Source organism: Gambusia affinis, linkage group LG18 (genome assembly GCF_019740435.1).
Source record: "Gambusia affinis linkage group LG18, SWU_Gaff_1.0, whole genome shotgun sequence".
Classification (NCBI taxonomy): Eukaryota; Metazoa; Chordata; class Actinopteri; order Cyprinodontiformes; family Poeciliidae; genus Gambusia; species Gambusia affinis.
This window is the reverse complement of record NC_057885.1, coordinates 12,654,393-12,679,152: the sequence shown is the minus strand read 5'-3', so window position 1 is coordinate 12,679,152 and position 24,760 is coordinate 12,654,393. Positions and strand designations below refer to the sequence as shown.

Here is a 24,760-nt window from a genome sequence, read left to right as displayed (position 1 = left end):
AGGAAGTTACTGCACTAGAACGGATAACTTTTTTCTCTGGGGATCATTTGTAAAAATAGATTAATCTGTGAGTTTATTTTATTATCCAGTTAGCCCGGTGAAGCTGAGCCTCATTAAATACTGCAAAATTGAAAAGGAGAAAATCCAGAAACCAGCTTATTATACAGTTATGGCGCACGTTCAATTGCTCCAAATAGAAAAATATATAAAGCGTGGGTTGTTTGCTAATTACATTTTGTGTGTCCTGTTTAAACATACTTTAGAAATAGATTTAACAAAGTTTCACAACCTTTTCTGACTGCGGTGGCCTTCACTGTACAGTAAGTAGAGAGTAGGTGAAATTATAACTCTGTGTTAATGTCTTTTATTATTTAAAATATTAAGCAAAACTATCTGACTTCATCTTCTAATCATTTAGAATAGCAGGAAATTTGAAAAAGGTATTTGTTGTCATTCAGATTTTGGCACATTAACTTACATGTACAACAAATACCTGCTTCAATGAGAAGTTACCTTAACAGGAGTGATAGATGGCACTGACAGCGGCCCAGCAACAGGTCAGGAGAGGGCAACTTTACTTTATGCTTCTTTCAGAGGTAAAAAAACTTAGATCAAGCAAGCCCTTTTTCTGGTATCCTATTAAAACGGCTTAAAGATCCTTAGCAGCCATGTCATGAAAATGTGGTCTGATTTGTGGGTGTAATTAAAAACCTCAGCTGAAGGCTTCGCATTGTTGAAGGAACGAACGAATGAACGCACAAACAGCCCGGCGTTATCGCTGAAGCACCGAGGGGCGAATTGACCCGGAGCATTTTTTAAATTTTTTTTATTTTTTTATTTTATCTTCGTTCCCATAAAATCCCTCCTCAGGTTTTTGCACTCGGCTACTGTTTGTCAGCCTTTGATCGTTGGATGGTGACCTCCCCACCCGGTGTGCTTTACACACCTCTGGGCGCATATGCAGCTCCTCAAAAATAGACGAAATTAGTATTTTCAGATACAATAAATCCGAACCAGAGCAGCTAATTTTCAGTAATTCTCCTAATTTCCCTCGTCCGGCAAAAGCAACAACCCAAAAAAAAAGCATTTCTTTCAGTTGAGCTGCCAGTGAATAGGTTCTTTCACAGGAAGTCGACTGCGGCCCTTTTTGTTTTTGTGTGTATGTGTTTTTGTGTTGTGCTGGTGAACTGCCCGGCCATCCAAATGCTAATTAGGTAGTAAAACCTCAACTAATGGTTCAGCACTCCAGTCATGTTTTGACTGACTAGTGCCTTATTCACATGCAGTTGGCACGCATGCACTCGCATGCAGGGGAGTGAATTGTGTTGGCAGCTCGGCCAGTCCGGGAGGCGCCGCTGGACGGACCAAAGTGTGTGTGTGTGTGTGTGTGTGTGTGTGAGATCTTCTCGCTTTGAACTGGCCACTGGACGTGACTGATTGCCAACCACACCTGCACTCTTTCTTACTTACTTTTTCTGATTCTGTCTTTGTTTCTGTAACTTCAGGGTGTTTTAGTTTCAACAACACATCTTGGGTTCGTTTGGTTTACTCGCTTGCATGACAACACATAAATCTCAAGTCTTTTGGTGGGAAAGAAACTCACAGACGGATCGTCTGGACCACCTTCCAGGAAGCGGGAATCGGCCAAAAGCGTTTCGGCTAATGGATAGATTTCACCTCCTTACCTCTGTCTCAATCACACACACACCTATTTTCTCCTTTGTCCGAACTGTTTCGCCGATTCTGTCTTCCACAAAACCCATCTGCCCTCCGCTGCCCCCCTCTTCTCTCTGCTCTTCCTGCCCCTTCGTTTCTCCCCCTGCAGACTTTTTGTTTGCCCTCTTCTTTTATTCTAAATCCAGACTTCCCCCTTTTCTCCCTCTCTCTTACAATCATATTCCAAGGATTTTCCACTCCGGTGTGTGAGCGGCGCTTTTGTGCAAAAATGAAAACACTTCAAAAGATTTTCATTTGAAATTATATAAACACAAAGTTTTAATGTATTTTAATTTGAGTTTATCAGATAAACCAAGACAATTTAGAGCACTGGAAGAAGAAGAGGGTTCTGCTGCAGATTCTCAATTGGATTAAGTCTGAACTTTGACTGGGCCATTTCTCTTCGATGCTTAGATCTACACACTCCATTGTACCTCTGCCTGTGTGGTTACAGACATTGCTTTGCTCCAAAATCCAGTTTCACAGCTCAGATGTTCCAGATAGATTGACCCAAACTCTGATTTAAAAATTCTCTGTTCCTCCATCGTCACACTCGGGGCTCCGATAATTCATTTTTTTAGGTTTCCAAACTAATTTCTCAACTGTTTCAAAATTAATTGACTGGTAAACAGTTAGGTTTTTTTTCTTTGCAAATCTGCACAAGTGCAGTTCTTTGTTATTTTATGAATTCACATAATAAATTAAAACAATCAGAAAAGAAAATAGAAGAAATACTTATTTCATTATTTACACAGTAATTCTCAGCTCTAATTGAAACTTAAATACCTAAGTCGAAGCTGAATTGAGTTATATGTTATAGATCTTGTAAACTAGAGTTTGTGATTTGTTTAGAATAATATTGGATGTCGAAAAATCTGAAATATATCTACTTAGATTTTACATGGATTAATTGTGGGTCTGTATTTTATTAAGAGGTACCAGAGTAAATACAAATAAAGACCATGCTTGAGATTACAGCTGTAGAATACATAAGAACATGTTTTTTTTTCTTTTACTTTGCAGTTTCTGTTGATCTATCACATAAAATCCCATGAAAAAAACGTGAAAGGTGTAACAGTTCAACAGGTAGCACTCTTTAATAATAGGTCAAACTATCTGAGTTGAGAAGTTTTTATGGCAAACAAAAAAAAAAAGAAAAGCAAATTGACATATGAAAACCACTACATTTGAGGTGTGTGTGTGTATATCTGTGTGTAGCCGCGTGCGCTATCCGGGCGACGTTCCAGCTCCGTGTGTGTGAGAGTGATCCTGGCTACAGAGCAGCGATTGTGCGCCGTGGTATGGGATGTATGCTGGGCTCTGAGTGAGTCGGGCGCTGCCTTAAAGAACGGAGTTGCCACCCACCAACCTGCCGGGGTTACTGAGTGCACTGGGGTGAGAGGAGGAGGAGGAGGAGGACGAAGAGGAGAAGGAGGGAGTTTTTTTCTCTGTTCACACACACTCATTCTTATTTGTGTCCCTCCCTCATTGTTCTCCCTCTCAGCATTTACTTCTTTTTTTTTTCTTCCCATCAAACTCCTCTCTCTGCTGCCTCAGGTGTTTGCCACCATCACCGCCTCCTTGTTTCCTCTCTTGCTTCAGGCATGATCTGTTTGTGTTTGGATGGTGTGTGTGTGTGTGTGTGTGTGTGTGTGTGTTCCCAGCCCTGGCATCAATCAAAATCTACCTCTCTAACTAGGTTTGTCTGTAAAGAGCTTAGCGCCGGTGGGCGTTTGGGGAGCGCTAAGCTGATTAGTGTCCACTAACGAGCCACTTCTCACATGCAGACCGTTCTACTCACAGTTACTCAACCTCACAGGCTGCGTGGCTGCGTGGGCTCGTATTTCGATTCGCGTGAGCTGCCACTTGAGCTGCGGCGAGGCCGGGTGAACCAGACGGTGGGCGCTCGGGACGACAGGAGGTCAGAGTTGATCCCGGGGCCGGCTGAATTGCTGACAGAGCAGCGGGAACTCGGTCTCCCGCTGCTGGGGGTCAAATTATTCTCACGGGTGGGGCCGCCTTGAAATCCTTATTTTTTTCTTCCACCTGTTTGAGCTTCACTGCTAACCTCTCGGACCGATTAGACGGCCTGAATTGGGTTTAGTTAAACCAATTTAAAGTGGATGACGTGCGGATTATTTTTTGTTGTTTTTATTATTTCATTTTTAATGTTTTTGTTAACAATATTTCCTGCCTTGAGTTGCGTTTCTTCTTTTGTTTTGTTTTGTTTCTGAGCCAGAAGTATTTGCAGAAATTTAATGCTCCTTGGGGACGGAAACAAATATTTTCTTTTTATTTTATTTTTAGGAATATGTCTTCAAATGCTTGAACCGGATTGGATTTCTTAATCTGAACTTTCCCAACAAATCCAGACATTAGAAGTCTGTAAAATCTGGGGAACTTATCTCAAGAGTAACTCACAAGTATGTGCAGAAGAAAACTAAAACTTCACAGAATCTGTATTTATGGGCTTGTTATTAAAATGTTTCAAGGCCGTTGCTATGAGAACTTGAGCAAACGTTATATCTACATCAGAAGTGACTGATTAGGTTCATGTCTATTTATTTAATAGATTTTTTAGCCAAAATTTAGTACAACTGAATAGCTTAAATAAATTTCATGTCAAATTATTTAATCTCCTTTTTTGCAATTATTCATGATTTCTAACATTTTGCTAAAATGAAACATTATAGCGCAAAACAAAGCAATCGCTAATGCATGATAAGGCTAAGCAGATTGTCTTGTTTTCTAAAAACCTAAAGCTAAACCATTGTTTATTTATTTATTTTTTTAAAAGAAGAAGTAGAAAAAACCCAAAAAACCTGAGAACCTTGAGAGCAGCGGGACCGTCTTTGACTTCGTTTGGGATTGCGCAACTCCAGCGGCCTGCAGAGAGGAAGCTATAGGAGGAACTTCCACATGCAGACCCCCTTCAGTTGCGTAACCCTGACACAATGTTCAGCTGTTTGCGCAGCGATCAGGAAGCCAACAGGAATCTTAAAGAAACCAGGGCCCCGGCTGACAGTTTCCAGTGTAAACACGCGCAGAGTTGTGTGCGTTGCTACGAGTCGACATAACAGCCTCCACACCACCTGAGCACATCTGGGACAAGTTGCTTTGGAAGGGTAACCGAGAAAGGGAACACATGGCACCTAGACCCGCCTTACGTAACTCACAACACTGCGCCGTTTGAAGCGACGGAGGTGTTTGCTCACCGCTACCATTACTGGCTGCAGAGCGGTCATTAACCTTTAGAGCGCTGCCTCACCTCAGCGTCAGCGCCGCAGCCGGGCCTCCCTCTGATTTAAAGCGCGTGCGTTTTTGTCCCGTGAATCGCTCAAACTGCAGCGTTTAGCAGACGGTGTTTGCGTCGGGGCTCTTCACCAGCCCGGAAAAATCTGGGATTTAACTTGAGATGAGTGTTTTCAAGGTCTGGTTGAGTTGGAGACAATGCAAGCGATTGACTGCTGTCGCTACCTGCCTGGTGAATACTGCAGGACAATGACTTGATGCAATCTGCTGGGGCGGAAAACTTTTTTTAAACCTGTTTGAATTATAAACTGAGCTCTCTGTACTGTTTGATAAGTAAAATGAGTTGGAATGTGTGTCTGATTGAATTGAAAGTGCCTCAAGATGACATTGGTTGCAAATTGACGCTAATATAAGTAATAACTGAGTTGAACTGAAGCTGGATTGTGTTAAGAAAGTAAAGAAATACTCTGGAAAACCTCCAGATTCTCTAAGCATCGATCCATTGGTCTCTTCCTCAAATTATTTATGTACGCAAAACATTCATCCATCATTCTGGTAATCAATCCATTTGTCGTTAAACTTTCGTCCATTCATTCAAACAATCATCCATCTGTCCATCGTTGTGTCCATCAATCTGTCTGACCATTCAACTGTTGGTTTTCTTCCTCTGTCTGTCAGTGCGTTCATCAACCATCCCTAAATGTTTCAATATTTTATCGTGAATTCTTTAGGGTTTCTCAAGGTACTGAAACAGTTCAGATTTCTTTGATCATTTTCCAGATGTAGATGAGCATGGAAAGAAATTCTGCATGTTCAGATTTTATTTTGTGCACAAATCTCCCAACCAAAAAAATAATCTAAGCATCCAAGTCTGGAAAAATAGAGAATTTTGAAAGTGCAATTTTTTTAAGAACAATAAGCTCCTGTACAATTTATGGATTTTAAATTTATATCTTAAAAATGGAGAAGTATGACTCCAGTACTTTAGGAAGGGGCGTGTCGAAGCAAAGAGGTGTTGGTTCTGCTTGGTGTCAGTTTGCCTTGGGATTTACCTGGCTTGAAATCCATGTTTTTGTATCTTAAACCAGGGGAATGTATTTGCTTTTAGGGCTAAATGGAAACATTTCCCTACTTAGAAATAAGACGTGCTGCAAACATCGGCAACCAGCTGATTAGACTGTTGAAGAACCATCAAGAACCAATTTCTCTTAGTCTCTTTAAAAGGGAAAGAGGAGGAAACATTCGATTCAGGTGAGGCAGAGGTCTTTTTTCATCCCGTAAGTCAGGAAATGCGTACAAGGAAAAAAAATCAGTAAGGTGAAACAATAGTGTTTATACTGTTGGCTGCAACCAAACTTGTTGCACAAAGCTGTAATTGAGGAAGCAGTATTGAGAAAAGCAGAGTAATTTGAGCATCTTTATTTAGGTCAGTGGTCCTAAAGTGTGGGGCCTTTGGAGGGGGGAAGCAGTTTGGATGAATGAAAAAATAAATAAATCTGTTACACAAAAGCGTTTCACTGTAAAGATGGTTTGTAGTTTGTTTTGTTGCGACCTGAAGTGTGAAATAAACGTCAGTGGAGTTTGAAAACAAAATGTCTGTACAGGTTTATGTCTGGTTGAACGATGTGTGTGAGAACCACGGATTCAGGTGAAGAGAAAAATCCCATGTTAAAAACACAAACAGATTAGCGAACCGAGGTATTGAGCTAAAAAATAAAAAATAACCAATTAGAGATGAGCACAAACACCAACAAAAAGAACAAATTACTGATTGAAATCTTTACGTTGAAAACTTAAACCAAACACAGAACATGACCAAATGGCGTCTCAACATTACTGCAAAGAAATGGTTGTGGTGTCACGACTGTTGGACCCTTCGGCATCAAGAGGGGTTGAAGTGCCTCAAGCAGGGCAAATATATTAGAGTTTTACTGCATGTACCTGAATAATAATGTGGTACACAGTGTGCATGCATGTCAAGTCAAGTTTATTAGTGCAGCACATTTCAGACAGCGACAAGGCGGCTCAAAAGTGCTTTACATCATAAAAACATCCGTCATCACTAGTATGAATGAATTATTATGAATGAAAGGGAACTCTAAACAGGTGGGTTCTAGTCTTGATTTAAAGGAACTCAGAGTTTCAGATGCTGTTGACAATAAAACCCTTTATGTCCTACGTTTAAAATCTCTGCCTGGATATGTTTTGCTTATCTTAATTCCATGCAGCTCTTCAAATGTCCTGCGAGTATTTATATTTGCCCTTTTATTCATAACAACTGGAACTTTTAATACCTAGCAAGTTATTTTTGCAATTTACCGTCTATTTAGAGATCTCAGGTTAATATCCCTTCCTGAACGGCGGGGGTAAAATTACCGTAGTAACCCGATATTGGCTGGAAAGCGCAACTTCTCCCCTTTCAGAAACTGCTGGAATTTTTCAGATGGGGCAAAATGTGGCGGAAATTTGTCTGGATCGCCTGGAAGGGTTAATAGAAAGTTGGGTGGAAGGAAAAACGTCATAGTTAAGGGTGCACACATTTTTCTATGATCTAATTTAAAGGAACTCATCTGTCCATATTTAGTAAAGTGACGACATCTGTACATCGGCTCAGTATTCCTATCCAACAAGCCGCTTTATATCCCTGGGAAACATCCTGCTGTCGCTTTTCTGTTGCGAGAACACGAAGACCTCCTCCTCCTCCTCCTCCTCTTCCTCTTCCTCGCTCACACTCACCTCTCCACAGCCGTTGACACAATGTTCCTCTCCACTGCAGGCGTCACGGCGCCCTAAGTGGAGCATTAGCAGCATCAAATTGGCAGTAGAGAGGAAATGAAATGCTCTTAACTCTCTTGTTTACTCATTTAGTCATACCTGTTCAAGAGTAAACAAGCTGAAATTGCACATTGAGGAGATGGAGGGGGGGGAGAGGAAGGCATCAGCCTTGTTTACTGCTTCTGTTTCTTCTAGAGTGTCATCTCAAATGAATGAAATTGTTTATATTTATGATGTGTTTTTGTGTCTAAACTAGTAGGGGACGGGGCGTCTGGTTCCGTTTTGGTTCCGTTTTATTGGTGCCTCAGCAGAATCTGAATATGAATCATTACGTCCCGTATGGAACGGAACGCTGATTTCGTCACATTGCGGTTAATTCACATGAAACGGGAACTTTGTGTCCCCAGCAGCCTCCACCCACCTTTTACCCCTCCTGTGCCTTGCAACTTTATTTGTCCCCTTTATAATTAGACAACAAAGAGTACCTAATAGGAGATTTCTCTTAAATAATTTGATTCAGCTGAAGCTAAAAAAAAAGATCCTGCCACTTGAGGAGTTCTGGGTAAAACGTTTATACAGTTCTTTTTTTTTTTATCTTATATCCAAAATGTCTGTATATATTCTGCACAGTTTTGTCATAATTACTTCGCTGATGTGTTGTTTCTGTAGCAAATGGCCTTTTTTTATGAGTCTGTATTTAATCATTATTTGATTACTAAATTAGTTGATAGTTATTTCAATAATCAGTTCATCATGATAAATCCGATTAATTGTTTTAGCCGTAATCCATATCTACATTTATCATCCAAATAGATTAGCTGTGTCCCAGCAGACATTACAAACATTAAGGCATGTGATCAATATCAATAAATAATACGTACAATATTAAATATTCAATACATAGAATATTTACTGATCTTGGGTCCAGAACTGCACAGCATTCTGGGAGATGTAGGCAGGGGAAAGGCTTCAACCGCTCAGCCCTTCACAGCAAGCTAAGCAAGGTTGGTAGCTTCAACTAACTCACTCACGTTTTAGTTACCTAGCAACAACCTCCCGGGTAACAAGCATTTTCAAGTTCCCCCTCCCAACTTTGGTTACCTAGCGACGACCAGCAGTTTAAGGTTTCACTACTGTGCCTCATAAATGCTTACAAATGCAACTAAAAAACGGCGTGGAGTGATTAAAAAAGTGACGCCACCATTGTTTGGCAGTATTTCGAAAGACAAATCAATGATTATTGATATTGAATGATCGTCCAATCTTAATTAACGACTTGTCTGTAAACAACAAGTCACCGTTTGAGTCACTTGAACTCAAACTAAAAGATGTTTTAGTCTGAGCCTCCATCTCTGTCCAGTCATTCACTGCACCTCTCAGCGGTTTCCTCTGCATGCCTTTTTACAGCAGATCACATTTACTTTACATGACAGCAGAGGGTTTGTCTTTTTCTTTTTTGCCAACTGTGCACATGTGATGACAGTCAGCTTCATAAGGATAGTGTAGCCTTTTCTTTCATTTTGGTTTACAGTTCAAGCCTGCAGATACAATCTGAAATGGGGCGACGGGATTTTGTTGCATGGATTCTGCTCTGAATCTACAAGTAATGATTTGTTTGAAGAAATTAAAACTGGCTGGCTACTACACACATGCTGTGGCTTTTACTGCAGGCGTACAGTTGCCGTGTCGTCTGAATGTGTCAATAAGCAACATTGCTATCGTTTTATAGCCAGTGACTCCTATTTCTTTCCCGCTTTCCCGCAAAAAATGTATGTTAAAATGTTACTTTCCACACCACATAAACACAAAATCCCAACAAGTATTTTCGTCTAGTTTCTGGAGCAAATATCACAGTACACTTGGAATGACACAAAAGTAATTTACAAGTAACTTTTCAGCAAAATAGGAGCTTCTTTTAAGTCAATTAATCCTTAATACTGATTCAAAATTATTATTTTTTTCACTTATAGCAAGACGTTTTCCCATGTTTAAAGTGAGACAATCTGTCAGTGAAACCAGGGCTTTTTAATTCAATATTAAGGAATAATTTACTTTAACATCAAACTAGCATATCTTGCAGAAAAGTTACTTTTTATCTTATTTAAAGTGTACTAAGATATTGCCACTAGAAACAAGACCAAACTAACATTAATGGAACTAGACGGTTTCAAAAGCATAAATACAAAACATCACTATGACTTTGCTGAAGATGGATGGATGAACAGATGGATGGACAAATAAACTGGTAGGTTCATTGGATGGATCGTTGCAACGTTTAAAGAACATTGCAAGACTGCAGTTATTTTTCCACGCTGTATTTTTGTCCTCCAGTGATAAGCTAACACTAATTGTGCCACGACTTTAGGAGTGAGGGGGTTCAAAAAAAGAGAAGGTTGGAGATCTTCTACGGAGAGAAGAAGAGGAGCTGACAGAGCCTCCTGCGGCGTCCTGGATAAATATTTGCTGTGCATGTTGACCAAGTCTCCTGTCTGCAGACAGTCCGACAAGCAACCCACTCACTCCCTGCTGCATGCCAACACAGTCTGCATTGATATCGATGTGCACACACACACACACACACACACGCACACACACACACACACACACACACACGCGCACACACACACACACCGATCTGCCCCACCGTTTGGAAAGCAACATGCTGCCGGACGCGGGTTTGAGAGAATCATTGAGTTTCTCTGTAACCATGAGAAAAGAGCTCAATATTTCACCGGGTTAATATAACTGGACCCCATTTCAAAGAAAGCAGCTAAAGCCTCACTCTGAATAATTACACACACACGCATCATGAGGCCGCAGCGTAAGCCGAGGGGCGTCGCACGAAAACGCACGCCGGCTTCGGGACGCACGCGACGCGACCTCTAAACGCGCCGTCAGCGGCCTCGCGGTCGCTCAGGAGATCAAACGGCAGCTGGAGAACCGGTCGTCTGCTGCTGCGCCGGACTCCCTCACACGGAGTCAGTTCAGGTCAGCAGGCGACGGAGGAACAAATGTATTATTTAACATCATCCCAAGAGGAGAAGAAGGATGGAGGTTTTGTGTGAGAAGAAAATGTCAGTTTCTGTGCAGAAACAGGCAGATAACCCAGATTTTTGGCGACAGTCTGCAATGCCTGCCTCTCTTTTGTGTGAATCTTTTTACAAACGTGTCTTATTGCGTATTAAAGCTGCAACCGAAAATGTGCTAAAAGAGGCTTGAAATGCTCAAGACAAGTATTAAAACGTGCTGCTTTAGGAAGGTGTGGGCAATGTGGACTTAGAGAGTTTTATCACAATTATTCATTGACAACGATAAGAATTATTGGTACAAAGCTATTTATTACTTCTCTTTTAGGTAACTGTGTGGCTGTGACCGCATGGCACAGCAATCATACCCGAGTTTTATTCTTGAAAATCATTCACGCTTCTTCATGACTCCACTTTCTTAAAGAAGTGTGATTTCTATCATGAAACTGCACATAGTAACCACATTTAATCATGTTTTTTTTTTTTGTTGACTAGTGAAATACGGCAGTGATGCTTCTCATGCATTAAGTCCTTCACCCTCAGAACACTGTCCCCATGTTAGAGCATGGTAGTGGCAGCAGCATACTGTGGGGATGCTTTTCTTTAGGAGGACAAATATCTAGAGAGGTTTTCCTGAACTCTGACTCTCAGGATCCTTCACATTTTAGATGTCTTTTCTGAGGAAGGCACGCCACACTTTTCAGATTTGTACTTGTAAATGTTATTAACCAGGAATAACCAGGAATAACCAGGAATAACCCGGCTTCCACGTAAATTAATTTAACCCGTTCAGGCATAAATTATGATCCTTTATGTCAGGATTTTTTTTCCAATTTTATTTTTTTTGGGGGGGATTTTCTTACGGTATAAAAAAAAATAAAAAAATAAATACAAAAACTCTTATATTTTTTTGTAGGTGATCAGTTGTTTTTCTTCAAATACAAAGTTGTTAGGAAAATACATCACTAGTATTAGTCTTTAGGGGTTACTTGATGTTGCCATATTTTATATATTTTCTAAAGTAGAAGTTGGGACTGGATAATGTTCAGTTGCTTGTTCGTTTGTCTGCCATATTGGATTTATTGGATTTTTTATTTTTCTCTGGCAGTGGAAAATAAACTTCATTTACAACATAAAAATCCACGAGAAGAAAGGCTTTTAGACAGCTTCCCACTGCAGTGGCCGCGATGCATGAAAGGGTTAATCTGCTACTTTTGCTTAAATATCCTCTGGCTTCGGGCTTCACATCATATAGTGTGAAGTTTTCAACAAATCCAGAACTGTTTGTGTGGTTACCCAGAAAAAATGTCATCATGCATTCCACGTTTCTTTTCCAGCACATAAAAAGGCGCACTTGCATTTGATAATATGTAATTAAATGAATGAAACAATATTAAGTCAGTAGCTGTAAAAGTCTGCCTTCCTGCGTGCAGGTTTGAACGTGCAGGCAAATCAGAGGAGCCACGTTTGTGGTCGAATCTGCCAAGCTCTAAAGCGTTGACGGCGCAGCGGCTCTCCTCCCTGTCCGAGATGGAGCAACAGCTTCTTGTGTTTCGTGCCACCATCCGTGTCAGATCTGGGGCGATCTGACTTTCTGGGAGAGGCCTTGCTTAGAAGTGGAGACCCCACCTGCTCATCCTATCAGTCCGTATATCACCTCTCTCAACATGACGCTGTAATGTGGATGTGTGTGTGTGTGTGGGGTGTGTCCTAGTGGCAGAACTTGTGGAGCAACACCAACATAGACAAATCATCAGAGATTGCCATCAGCAGACAAAGAGCCATGTGAGTGTGCTGGTGGTATGTGAATGAGAGGTATCACATTTCCAGAAAAACACTCCAGTCCCGTCCAGGAACACGCCGTGCCGTGGCAGCTTTCAATACAGTAGCCAGTTTGTGCAACGCAGAAAATACCGACTTTATATAGATCGTCTTCCGCTTGACTTTTGAAACGGCAAAGAAAATCTATGATGCAGCTTGTTGGCGAGATAAATGGAAATCTTTATTGGCACTCTGGGAGCTATTGCGCTCTTATCGTTGGTATTTTGGTCAAAGGTCAAGATGCAGCTCGCTCTGACTCGGGAGTTTGTTCTTCCTGTCTCATAACAGATATTCTTTTGGGACGGCCGAGTCTTCTTCTGCAGCAGTGTAAACAGCGGCATGCAAGTTATTCATTTCCCGTCAACTTATTTGTATTTTCTCACACTAAAACCCCAAATTGTAATGGTTTGCTTTAAAATTTGAAACGTGTGCTGTGTTTTTGTTCTGAGCCTCCACTTTGCTGCGGTTTCAGCTGCAGGTCTGTTGGAGGTTTGTTTCCACCAGCTTTGCAGATCCACAGACTGAGATTAACACAGAATTGTTCAGTCACACGACTGTATCCAGTTTCGACATACATTCAACTTTGACTAGGCCTTCCAAATCCTGCTCTTTAACCTGTTATTTGAATCAGGCAGGCTGAAGTGACCTCACATCTAAAACTTGCTGGACGCCGACCCTCCAGGCCCGACTTTAAGACTTTTAATCTGAACCATTCTTTCTGCTGCCACTGCGGCTGAATGTTCTGGGTTCCTGCTGAAAAGGTGGAGCTCTGTCACTTTAAATCTTTAGCAGCTTCTAACAGGTTTTGTTCCAGCATCCATATTTCCCTCAACGCCAAAGAAAAACATCTCCCACAGCATGACGCTACCACCACCACCACGATTCACTGTCCTGCTCTTCAGCCACAAATGGATGTTAAATTATAAACTTTAATATTTAGGTGACTCTGAAAAGAAACTGTTTTTTACAGTTTTCGAATTTGAACCAGGTGAAGTTAAAACTTCCAATCAAAGAGGTTCAGGGAGAAAATATTTACAGATAAAGTTTTTTTATTTTTATTTTTTTGCTTTTTACAGTATGCATATATATTTTGGATAGTTTTGGCTTCATTACTTTGTTGCTCTTTCAGCAAATGGCCTATTTTGAGTCTGTATACACCAGTTAGCGACTAATCGATTACTAAATTAGTTGACGATTGCTTTAACAATCATATAATCACCATTCATCGTGATTAATTGATGAATTCCAGAGAATTGTGTTTTCTTTGCTGCTTACAGGCCGTTTGCCCAGCTGGTTAAAGGACGGCTTGTTAAGAAACACTCACTTCTACAACAACACTCAAATGTGGAGGCAATCATGGGAACTCTGGACGCAGTTTTCCTGCAAATTCTCCTCTTTTGCTCCCCCGCCCCCTCCGACTCGGCTGCTCTGTCTATCCCTCTTCCTGACCCCACACATTCCTGCTCCTCTGTGTGCCGTAACACACCCCTCGGGCTTTCCCGCTGTCATATTTGCAGCCTGATGGCAACTATCTAAAGCCGCTGGTGCTTTCTGTTTCCCCCGATACATCGACCTAATAAAAGGTAGAGCTAGAAGTTACAGTGACCTCAGCCCTCACAACCCCACCTCCTTCAATTCCAGCTATTCCTGATGATACACCCACTAAGTCTTTTGGGCTGTATTACATGCAAATGTATGTGGCACATTCACGCGTTCCCGGTTTGAAAGCTTTCTGCACAGCTGCAGTAGGTGCTGCGGGGCCTGATTGACAGCGGCAGAGTCAAAGACAGGACAGAGTGGGTGTGAAAGCGCAGTCAGAGCACATACCAGTCGCCTTTCAACACCCAGCAATCTGGTTTCCACTGCAGCTGGCGCGCAGCGATGTATGGAAACGCACCGTGGACTGTAATGCGACAGGATGTCGAACATGTGCTGCGTTCATCAGCCTCCGCTTCGAGTGTGAAAGTGTTGCTAAAAGCCGACAGGTTTTGAAAATCGCTGCTCCTACACGCCGACTCCGGCTCTTTCTGCGGAGGTGAGCGGCCCCGGGTCACGACTGATGCCGCTTTTGTCTTTTCCCAAACAAGCCGTTCCTGTTGGTTCGGCGAACAATCGGAGGCCCGTTGTCGTCCTGCTGGTTCTGTTTAGCTGAGCACTCGGTTTTCATTACCTGCTAAAAATACAGGTTAGCTAAGCACAAGCTTAAAGGATCCAAGCGGTTGCTACCAAACTGTTGCTAGACTTTGTTTTGGGGTTGGAGAATAATGAACCAGAAGTCAGGATGTGATACTGAACCTTTCTCTGAATAAAAACGTTTTAGAATCGAGCACAATTTACTTTCCGACGGCTCAGAAATTTCCTGCTTTTGCAAAAATCCTGTTTTTTTTATTTTTTTTTTAAACAGTTTTCTCTGTTTATAATGTCAACATTAATTATTTTAAATTTGTTGAATGTTTATAAATTGGACAATCTAAATGAAAATGGCAACATAAGAGCAACTGGTCTTACATTTTCTGTGTGGGGGGGAAAAAAACAAATTCCATCCTTTTTCCACTGTAGATCCTGGCAAGTTTAGGACGGGATCCGTTTTAAAACGGACTCCCATTTTGAAGAGTGGCTGAGAGAAGTAAGCCTCCGTGTTAATCCTTGTTTATACCCCAGATTAAAAGTTTCCAGATCATCAACTTTAAAACAGCGAAGCACAAATTGCCAAAAAAAAAGCCTCACTTAGATGAATTTCAATTGTTGATCTTTATTGGAGCAGAATTCCTGCTCATGACGTGAAGGTCTTGGAATTTGACGCCCGGATAAGGACAGGAAAATTAAAAAGTAGAACAGGGAAAGAAATTACTTGTAATTGTCTTGCTGCCACTCGCCAAGTGGCTCTTGTAAAAGAGTTTTTATCCTGGTTAAATAAAAAATAAACGTTGATGTCTGTGTCCGATTATCTATTTTCTTCTTTTCTTTCATTCCTTTTATGTCCTTTCTTCCTCTCGTGTCGTTTTCATGTTTTTTTGCGTTCTTACTTTTTTCTTCATAATTTTCCTCTCTTCCACTCTTCCCATCCTTTCTTCCTTCTACTCTTAGTTCATTACCTCCTTGTCATTTTTCCTTCCTTCCGCTCTTCCATCGTTGTGTCCGAACACACTTGTTTCTGTCCTTTTTGCATCCTTTCTTGTTACCTTCCTTCCTATCCTTACTTCTTCCCTTTTCTTGTGCCCTACTTCTCTTCCTAATTGAGAACCTCAGTAGTTTTCCAGAATTTGAGCCTTTCATACTTCAGCTTAGACAAAAATACAAGTTATTTTGTACTGCCTGGCCTCAACCAGACACTTAATGTGGGAAAATCAAACAGTTTGAGCTGAGACGTGACACGAGGAAGAGGATGATGAGTTTTTTATTTGCTGCGGGGATTAGAGAGACTGATCCACCTCTGGCACTGACTCCAAGCATTGTGAAACCATCAGCTGATGCGGCTGACGCCCTCCGTGAAGAAGCAACTTTCGAACCCCTGTGACTCGGAGAGACTTTCGGGCAGAGTGTCGTTTCAGCCACGTCGTCGTCGTCGGTCGGACCCAGATTCGCGACCAAGCAGCGACAACGGTCAGAGGGCAACAACAACGACACTTCCCCTTAAAGACAGACTTCCCGGAGTCTCTGGAAGAAATGAAATGAGGCGACACCGGAGCCGTCCCGCGGGTTGCCAGTTCTCTTCCTGCAGCTGTCTTCGTGCTGGATCCCGGCTCAGGTTGCGCCTCTAATCCACTCACAGGAGAGACGAGTTAATGAAGTGCAGCATGCAGAGCTTTGCACAAGGATCTGTGCCTCTTTGACTTTTTTCCACGTTGTGTCATGTTTCATCCGCAAATTGTTTTTTTGTTTTTTTTACTGGGATCCAACGTGACGGACTTTAGCTAGACCATTCTATCGCTTGATCAACTTATAACTCCGTCCTTCTTCACATCAACTCTAACCAGCTTCCCTGTACCTGCTGAAGGTACAGCATGATGCTGCTACCACCATGTTTCTCCATGGAGATGCTACTTTCCACTCTCCTTGGCTGCATGACATTAAGGAAACATAATTACGAGATGCATATATTACACACAAATTGCGAGATATTATTGCTGAACACCGTGGATCCTCGATGTTTATGGGAATTAGAAGCAATACTTCAGACCTCCTCTATAAGTGTTTATGTCTGCACACTTTAATAGTTCAAACACAAAATACAGGAAACCTTAATCTTAGCACTACTGCTAAAGCTAACGTCAGTAGTCTTCCTGTTCTTCGGGTTGCTGCCAATCAAGGCCATGGAAAATAAAATGCAGCTCCTTGATTGGCCAGTCAATGGTGTGTCAAGTAGCATCGCGCCTTGTTCTGTCAGCTTCCATAGCTGCTTTTTTTGTAAAAATATATTTTTGTTATGCTCTTCAGAAAGTCAGGAAGTGAAACACTTCACAGGACAATCCACAAATACTGAACTGCAAATGGGCGGAGCCGCCGTATTGTGGCGATATTGATTATAATTCACCCTTCATTGTTTTCTTCCTTGACCCCGTTGAAGAAAAGCATCACACTGCCACCCTTGTGGGAATGGTGTGCTTAGGATGATGAGTTTTATTTTTATTTTTATAAAGATTTATTTTACACCACAGTACAGGAAACCTAGAAGCAGTACGTAGTTTTGGTTTCACCAGACCAGAGCGGCTACATCAGAAAGTTGATACTATCCCACACATGGTTTGTGGTTTAAAATGACGTCGTAACTTTGTGTTGGCCTATCGCGCAAAATCCCAATAAATTGTATTGAAGTTGTGGTTGTGATATGAAAAAAATATAAGAAAGTTCAGGCAGTATTAATGCGCTTGGAAAGCTTTGCAATGGCAGCTCTGGATGGTTTCAGAAGTGAAGTCGCTCACTTGGAAAACTTGCTGATTGGAGAGATTTTATTTCATTCCTAATCCTGTGATGATTCTGAAATCCTTTGCTGTGGATCACAGGTCATGGACGGCTTATCCCTGGACTTTGAGGGAGTCTGTATTTTTCACAAACAGGTCTCAGATTGCCGGTTGAAACCACACAATTTTCCGCCTGAATGGGAAGCACAAATCATCTGGGAGGTGAATTGCATCGTTTTCCAATGTGAGGTTCGTAGAACTCGCCTTCATTCCCTCACAAACGGCCCGACTCGCAGCGATTCCCCTCATCGCTGGTGCTTATACCTCCGATTCCAATGATGGAGTGCGGTACCGCCGGTCTGCTCCTGTTTCTTTTCAGGCGAAATATAATTTTAGCCGACTGCAGTGACCAGTGGACACAGTGACTCATTTCATGTTGCTCAGGGCTGCTCCGCGTCATGTGGGGAGCTGCAGCGGCAGGAAAATGACAGACTGACACGCTGGATTTACGACCAGAGAACTGGGTGGCTTTCAATTTTTAAGCAGCCGTTCGTCTCACACGCACACACACCAGCGGAGCCAGGGAGCAGTAAAAGTGGCGAGACGAGGACTGCGGAGGCAGATAGTCTTGTCAAACGTCTTGATTTAAACTGTCTGGCTGCAGGAATAAGAGGAAGAGAAGCACGAGGCCATTGTGATATTGATTTGCCCACAGATGGTGAAACGATTCGGGGAAATGAAGGAGATCGATGTGCGAAGCGCCACGGGAGAAAATAAGAAGCCGATACCTGATTAGTGGGGCCGGGGGAGGAAACGTTTAATTGTAGCATGTGAGGCAGTCAGGAGCTTTTATTTTGTTATCCATTTGTATAAAGTTTTTATTGGGGAAAGGTCAATATTAGGCCTGTGTTAGCCACAGGATTACGCTGCAACGCGAACAATAAATTTTTCTTGTCACTCTTGAAAGTTTCCAAAATAATATATATCATAGATAACCTGGGTAAATGCAGCCAACAGTTTTCAACCGATTTTATTAAATTGCATATCTGGAAATATCTGAAATGAACCACTTTTTTATTTGCCTAATAAAAAACCCCTGCAGAATCAAGAAATAATTGAAACAGAAGCTGTCTGACAGCATGAATTATGGCAAAAGATCTCAAAAGGCAGCACTTCATATTAAGATCTAGAGATATTCAGGAAGGAAAGGCTTAAAAAACTGTTGTGACTCTATTGAGATCTATTGTCCATTCATGGAGAAAACATGCAATAGTTGTTATTATTCCCTGGATTGGCCAAAATTTCTCCAACATCCACATTCAGAAGATCACAAAAGAAAAATACATCTGAAGCAAAAAAATGCCATCTTTGGGAGAGTGCACCACTCCTAACCAAGAGGAACATGTTTCCAGATGGCATCCTGATCATCCCCAAGATCTTTGTCGAAAATATTCTGTGGACTAAAAAGTGTAACTTGTTGTAGCCGGTGTAAAACTATCACAACCAGGTTTGCCAATCATCAAATACGATGGTGGTAATGTGATGGTCTGGGACTGGTAAAGAAAAAAAAGAAAAAAGTTGCAAAACAGGTTTTTTATGGTGGCCTAGTCAAAGTTTGTTCATAAATCTGATTGAGATGCTTTGGGATAACCTTCAATAGGTCATTGGTGTTTGAAAACCATCTTCTGTTTTAAAACAGTTCATGAAAAAGAGAGAACCAAAATGCCTCCGCAGTGATGCAACCAACTCGTTGGCAATTATCACAAACACTCGATGACGGCTGTTGGAGAAAAGGTTGACACAGGCGGTGTTTAGGTTTGAGGCAATCGCTTTGTTTGTTTTTGCACAATTGAATTTGGGGAGGCTTTGCTCAGGTTGCCGTCATCTGACTTTAAAAACTCCGCAAAACCATTCAAGCTACCTAAAACGCAAAAGCTCCATAAGGAGGTAAATACTTTTTCAAGGCACTGTAACGTCTCCCTCTTTGTCGTCGCTTCGGGGTCCTCCAGTCTCATGGCTTGTTGTTATTTCTGCTGAAGAGAGGGAGGCGATGTGCTCCGCTTCAGTCCGCCGGGGACCGGCAGGCGGGCCGGTGGCCACCGCCTGCGCCAAGAGCAGGGGGGGGGCTAAATATAGCACACTGCATGAAACTTGGGAGAGAAGGAGGGGTATAAATATAGAGTATCCTGGTGCAATTAGAGAGCCGAGTGCTGCTGGGAAATTTTAGGGAACTCTCTCTGAACTGGGTCTCTTCAGTAACTTTATGATGTTGTTTAGATTGGCCAAAACAGACGGAGTTCCTTCACCGTGAGTCACTGCGTTCTGAAGGAAATAGTCCAGTTGGGCCATATTCTTGTTGCTTTTAACCCTGTTTGCAATACAAACTGCACAAGCAGCCACTCGCTTACTTCCCAAATGGGAAATTTTAAAACCGTAGACGCTCACAGCAGCAATTACACTCAGAGACGCGTCAGCTTGAACATCAACGTGATCTTTAGGAGCTTGTCGCTCTTTTGTAAAATCTGTCAGACTGTGTGATAACAGTTATAAGGCATTTTGTAAGAAAAACAATGACGGCACCAAATTAGGGAGCGGATCTGTCAGACGTGACAAAGACAGGACTCATACAGTCAGAATATCATTTGGGGTCCAGAAGGGAGGAGAGCCTTGAGCAAAAATACTGCAGTAATGAAAAAGTTTGAGCAAAAATGTAAACAACTTCACGTCCAAATCTCCTCGAATGCAGTTGTTACTATTAATGCTGCTGTGATAATCACACAATGCATGCTGGGAGGATGAGACACGGCTGTTTGCTGCTGTTTGCTTCACAGACAGACATGGAAACGCTTGAAGTGTTTTTGTTTTTCATGTGTCTGCTTCACATTAACCTTAAAACTCAGGACGCACCGATCAACTTTCTGTTTGGTTATTAGCAGGTTATATACTAAACAAATTGACAAAAGAGGCTTTTTTTCTGTCTATTTTGTGTTGAGTAAATCTCTGATATGGGTTAGGGACACATGCTTTGAAGCATGAATGGGGATAAACTTTCAATTTCTCCGTTTTCTTGCGACTCATAGTTGTTTTTAGTCTAGATTTATTGTGTGTCATCATTCCTATTTTTGGCCAAATGTTCTTAAACAGTGGATCAGACCTCAGAGCAACGTGTTAATGACTTTCATTAAGTGGAAAAAAGATTTGTGATTTTAAGTAGGAAAGAAATCCATTCAAAGCACATACGTGCCATTCCTACTTAAATTATTTGTAATTTCTCATGTCATGCTATGCAGCCGCTTTGTCTTCAATAACAAAGATTCCCTCACCTTAACATGCTGGATGCTTAAAGTGACTGAAATGCCAGGGAAGTTGATAATAATCTGACTAATTAGGAGCTCTCGTATGTTGCGTACGTAGCATTAAACTTTCAGCCCAACACGGTTAAAAGAAACAATCAGTCCTCAAATCATTCATCGTCATTCATGTACATTTGGACGTTTCCACAAATTGTGCCTCATTTCTTCTCAGTTTGACTTGTATGAAATGCATTTTCAGACTCTCTCCATTTCACTGTGCTTCATGGAAGCCTTGAATGCATTTTCAAGTTCCAACGTTGCTGTTTTTAGCCCGAAAGTGCAAGTTGCAAGCTTGATGGCACATACTGAGTATTATCTGCAAAAATATTTTAGCACTTTGAAGATCTGGCCAGGACGTCCTCTGATGGTTTATTGTGTGTGAGACTGACAGATGGCTTCATGACACCATGTGATTGTTTTTTAGCCTCTGAACCGGGACTTTAATCTCATCAACGCTGCTGGGGATGACTGTTTAAACTTCAAATTCTTGCTGCGGATGACATTTTTGTGCATACCTACGTGTGCACTTCTATCTCTTGCACTGTAGTCACGTAGCCGCACGGCCTGAAAAACGCACCATCCGATCTGAATGTCTGTTCCCTGCTGGCCTGAAGTCAAAAGCTCACATTTGTGTGACTGCCTGTAGCAGTAGGTGTCCTCGATGTCTTTGTATCTGCTGTCCCCCTTTATCTCTCTTCCTATCTGAATCTCTTTTTTCTTTTACTGCCTGTTTGACCGTCCTGTAAACTTCAGTCTTTCTTTCTGGGACACTAAGTTCCAGAACCCGTAAGCAGACATTTATATCAAACATTACTCGTCGTAATAAACCTGACAAATTGTATCTTCTGAATATCCGTTTTATTGTTTGTTCCACATCTTACCCGATTGTGTTTCTTTGTCTTCCTCTGCAGAGTGCTGATGTCAGCGATTCATCCTCAGAGAGACAATCTGGTATCACTCAAAGCGCTTCGATGCTCCACCTTTTCCTCCTGTGACAGCCAATCAGACGGACAGAGCTGCTGGATTGGATGCAACCCTGAAGCACTTTGACATAAACTGATGGAAAATTTCTTTCTTTGTTTTTTTTTTTTTTTTCCTCTTCGCTTTCATCCGGTTGGTTGAGCAAACCTACAGGGATGTGTGCCAAATGATATTCTTAAAGAGTAATTTGCTGCTCTCATTTCATGAAGTGAAAGCCAATCAGAGGACGGTACAGAATGGAGAATAAAGTGGATTTTTTGTGTGTTTTTCTTTTTAAAAAAAAAAAAAAAAACTTCTAATGACAAAAAAAAAGTACAAATTTGGCTGAGTGGTATGTTTAAAAAAAAAAAAAGAAAATATATAAGTCATAGCTGCTCAAAAAGTGCCTCATTTTCATATTGTAGCCATTCTAAAAGCTAAAGCTTTGGGTTTTGTTGTTTCATTCTTGACTTGATGTAATTACAGCTGATGGTGCTGATAGAGATCAGTAGCATTTTTATTTTTTTTTTAAACCACCAATGCGTTCATGTCATATAGGATCAATGCAAGAGATTGGAACGTTTGAGCGCTAACAACTGATTTTTATACACAAAATATTTAAAGTTTCTCTAATCAGAAACAGTCCTGTTTTTAGCAAATATGCCATCTAAAATTCCAGACAGAGAGGATTACATCTGCTTTGGTTTTAGTCCAGTAGGATCTTTGTTGTGCCCTTTCCTCTTAAAAAAAAAAGAAGAAAAAAAAAGATATGTATGCATATTAAACTTGTTAAGTTAATAATGAGTCACAGCTTGAGTTGAAAAAACTAATTAATATGATCTGCATTAAATTTCCAAAGTAACTAAATGTTATTTACCTTTAAGTGCATATCAGCAGTGATATCTCATTAGTAATACTTAAAAAGACTCAGGGCTGTGTTTTCATTTAATATATATATATATATATATATATATATATATATATATATATATATATATATATATATATATATATATATATATATATATATACAAAAAATTTTTACTGAGGTGCTAGCTGTTTAAATTAACAAGGTTTTCGGGTACTTCTACCACTGCCAGTGTTGACATTTATCGGAAGAAAGGATGTAAAGAAAGAACAAAAGACATTCATCAAATGAACCCCTTTAATGCAGAAAATCATTGGTTCCCAGTATCACCACGTTTCCAACCGTTTATGTAACTCGTGAAAATAAGTATTTGTAATTCCAAAGAGTCACTTGTTTGTGAGTGGTTAAAAAAAGGAGAACTATCTGTATTGCACCGATTTTTGTAAAAAGTATATTTTGCCATAAACTTTTTAATCGGGCATTTCTAAGTAAAATTTTAGCATATATGCTAGGACGGAAATCAGCGCTATCGCTTAAGAGAATGTAAGACAATTCAACAGTCTATTAATTTATTTAAATTAGATTAATCACATTTAATTAACAAACTCGGGTCTTGATTTTGTTAGTTTATTTTTTTACTAAAATATTATTGGTTTTAATAGAGAAAAAAAAAATTCTGGAATGCGGCGCTAATGCACGTCAAAAGAAGATTTGTATTTTCTATTTATTTTTTAAATGATCAGTCAATACCAACGTTTGGCACTCTTGGCTTGCCATAGTTTATTACAGATTGGACAAGCACTGAAGTTCACCAAGGTGACACAAATAACTCATATTTAGCCATTCGTAGTTTGATCTGAAGTTACAACGCCTGAAAATGAGGAGTGACCGGACCTTGTTAGGGTGAGTTAAGACCTGTATTTTTAACACATGCTGATGTGCATTGCCTATTTGTCTGTGGGCATCTAAAACTAAACTTTTTTAAGTTTCTTTATAGTTTTATAGGAACTTTGTCAGAATTTAGAAACAAACTATTACTTTGTTTAGCTGTGTCTGCATGAAAGGTTCTCAACAAAACAAAAAACTTGCTACAACAATAACTCCAATATGACATGAATGCATATGTAAACGGTACTAGCAACGTGCTAGCCTTCTTTCCTACTGTGAGAAATATTAGCAAAGCTGCCATTAGCTCTCTGCTAATCCATGTGTTGCATTTTGATGCTTCTACTTTTTCTCCTGACTTCTTTTTTTCTTTGTTTAACTGTTTACTTTCATATTTGCTGTTCGGTGAGCCATAAATGAAAAGTGTTCAAATCCACAGGCTTGAAAGAAAATGGCACTTGTAGCAGGGAATAGTGCCGCTTGCTCTCTAGCTTAAAGCCAGCTGGCTCAGATTAGCATATTAGCCTGGACGTAAATTCACTGTCCTGCTGACCACAGCCGGGGTTAGACCCCCTGATATAGAGTGACACAATCCCATTAGTGCTATTAGCTTTAGACAGTCGCTTAATCCCGTTCGTCTCAGGATGCTAAATAACAAACCGTACACAGAGCCGGGGACAGTTTCCTATCAATAGCCATGATTATGCTAGCTTTGTATGGTCAGCAAATATTGATTTTAGCATCTGTAAATGGGCTAGGACTCGTTTTGTTTTTGCATAAATCTGACTGCCAAGTTGTTCTCAGTTGTTAATGTACAGCACCAATCTGTTTTAGGATGTTTCATTTGTCTTTTTAAACTGGTCAAAGTGAAAGTGCTTTAGCCTCTAAATCCTGCTTAACGACTCCTTCTTTTTCCCCCTTTCCTTTCCTCTTTGCTTGCCTCTTTACTTTAATCTTCGCTATGCATAAGCGCTGAAGTGCCTGTCCCATTTCCTAATCTGTCCTTCTCTTTCTCTCTGCCCCATTTTAGCACATAGCACTAATACATTTGTCATAGCAGAGTATAACATGTCTATTTTTGTGTCTATTTCTCGGCTGTACAGTTGTGGCGGAAAGGTAACTTGCTTCAGTTTGTTCTGTGTAAAATTCATCTGTCGTGGTCTTGATCCGAGGACTTGATCATCACGTTGTCAGCAGTGCCAA

General features: G+C 40.9%; 1 protein-coding gene across 1 annotated transcript in view; it reads left to right on the top strand.

Moving 5' to 3' along the window:
• LOC122820335 (insulin receptor substrate 1-B-like) overlaps positions 1 to 22,125 on the top strand; it is a 50,621-nt gene extending 28,496 nt beyond the window's left edge. The window contains 1 exon segment of the mRNA XM_044097662.1: positions 21,756 to 22,125. Within this exon segment, the coding sequence (XP_043953597.1) occupies positions 21,756 to 21,763 (8 nt within the window). The 3' untranslated portion in view covers positions 21,764 to 22,125.
• The last annotated feature ends 2,635 nt before the right edge of the window (positions 22,126 to 24,760 follow it).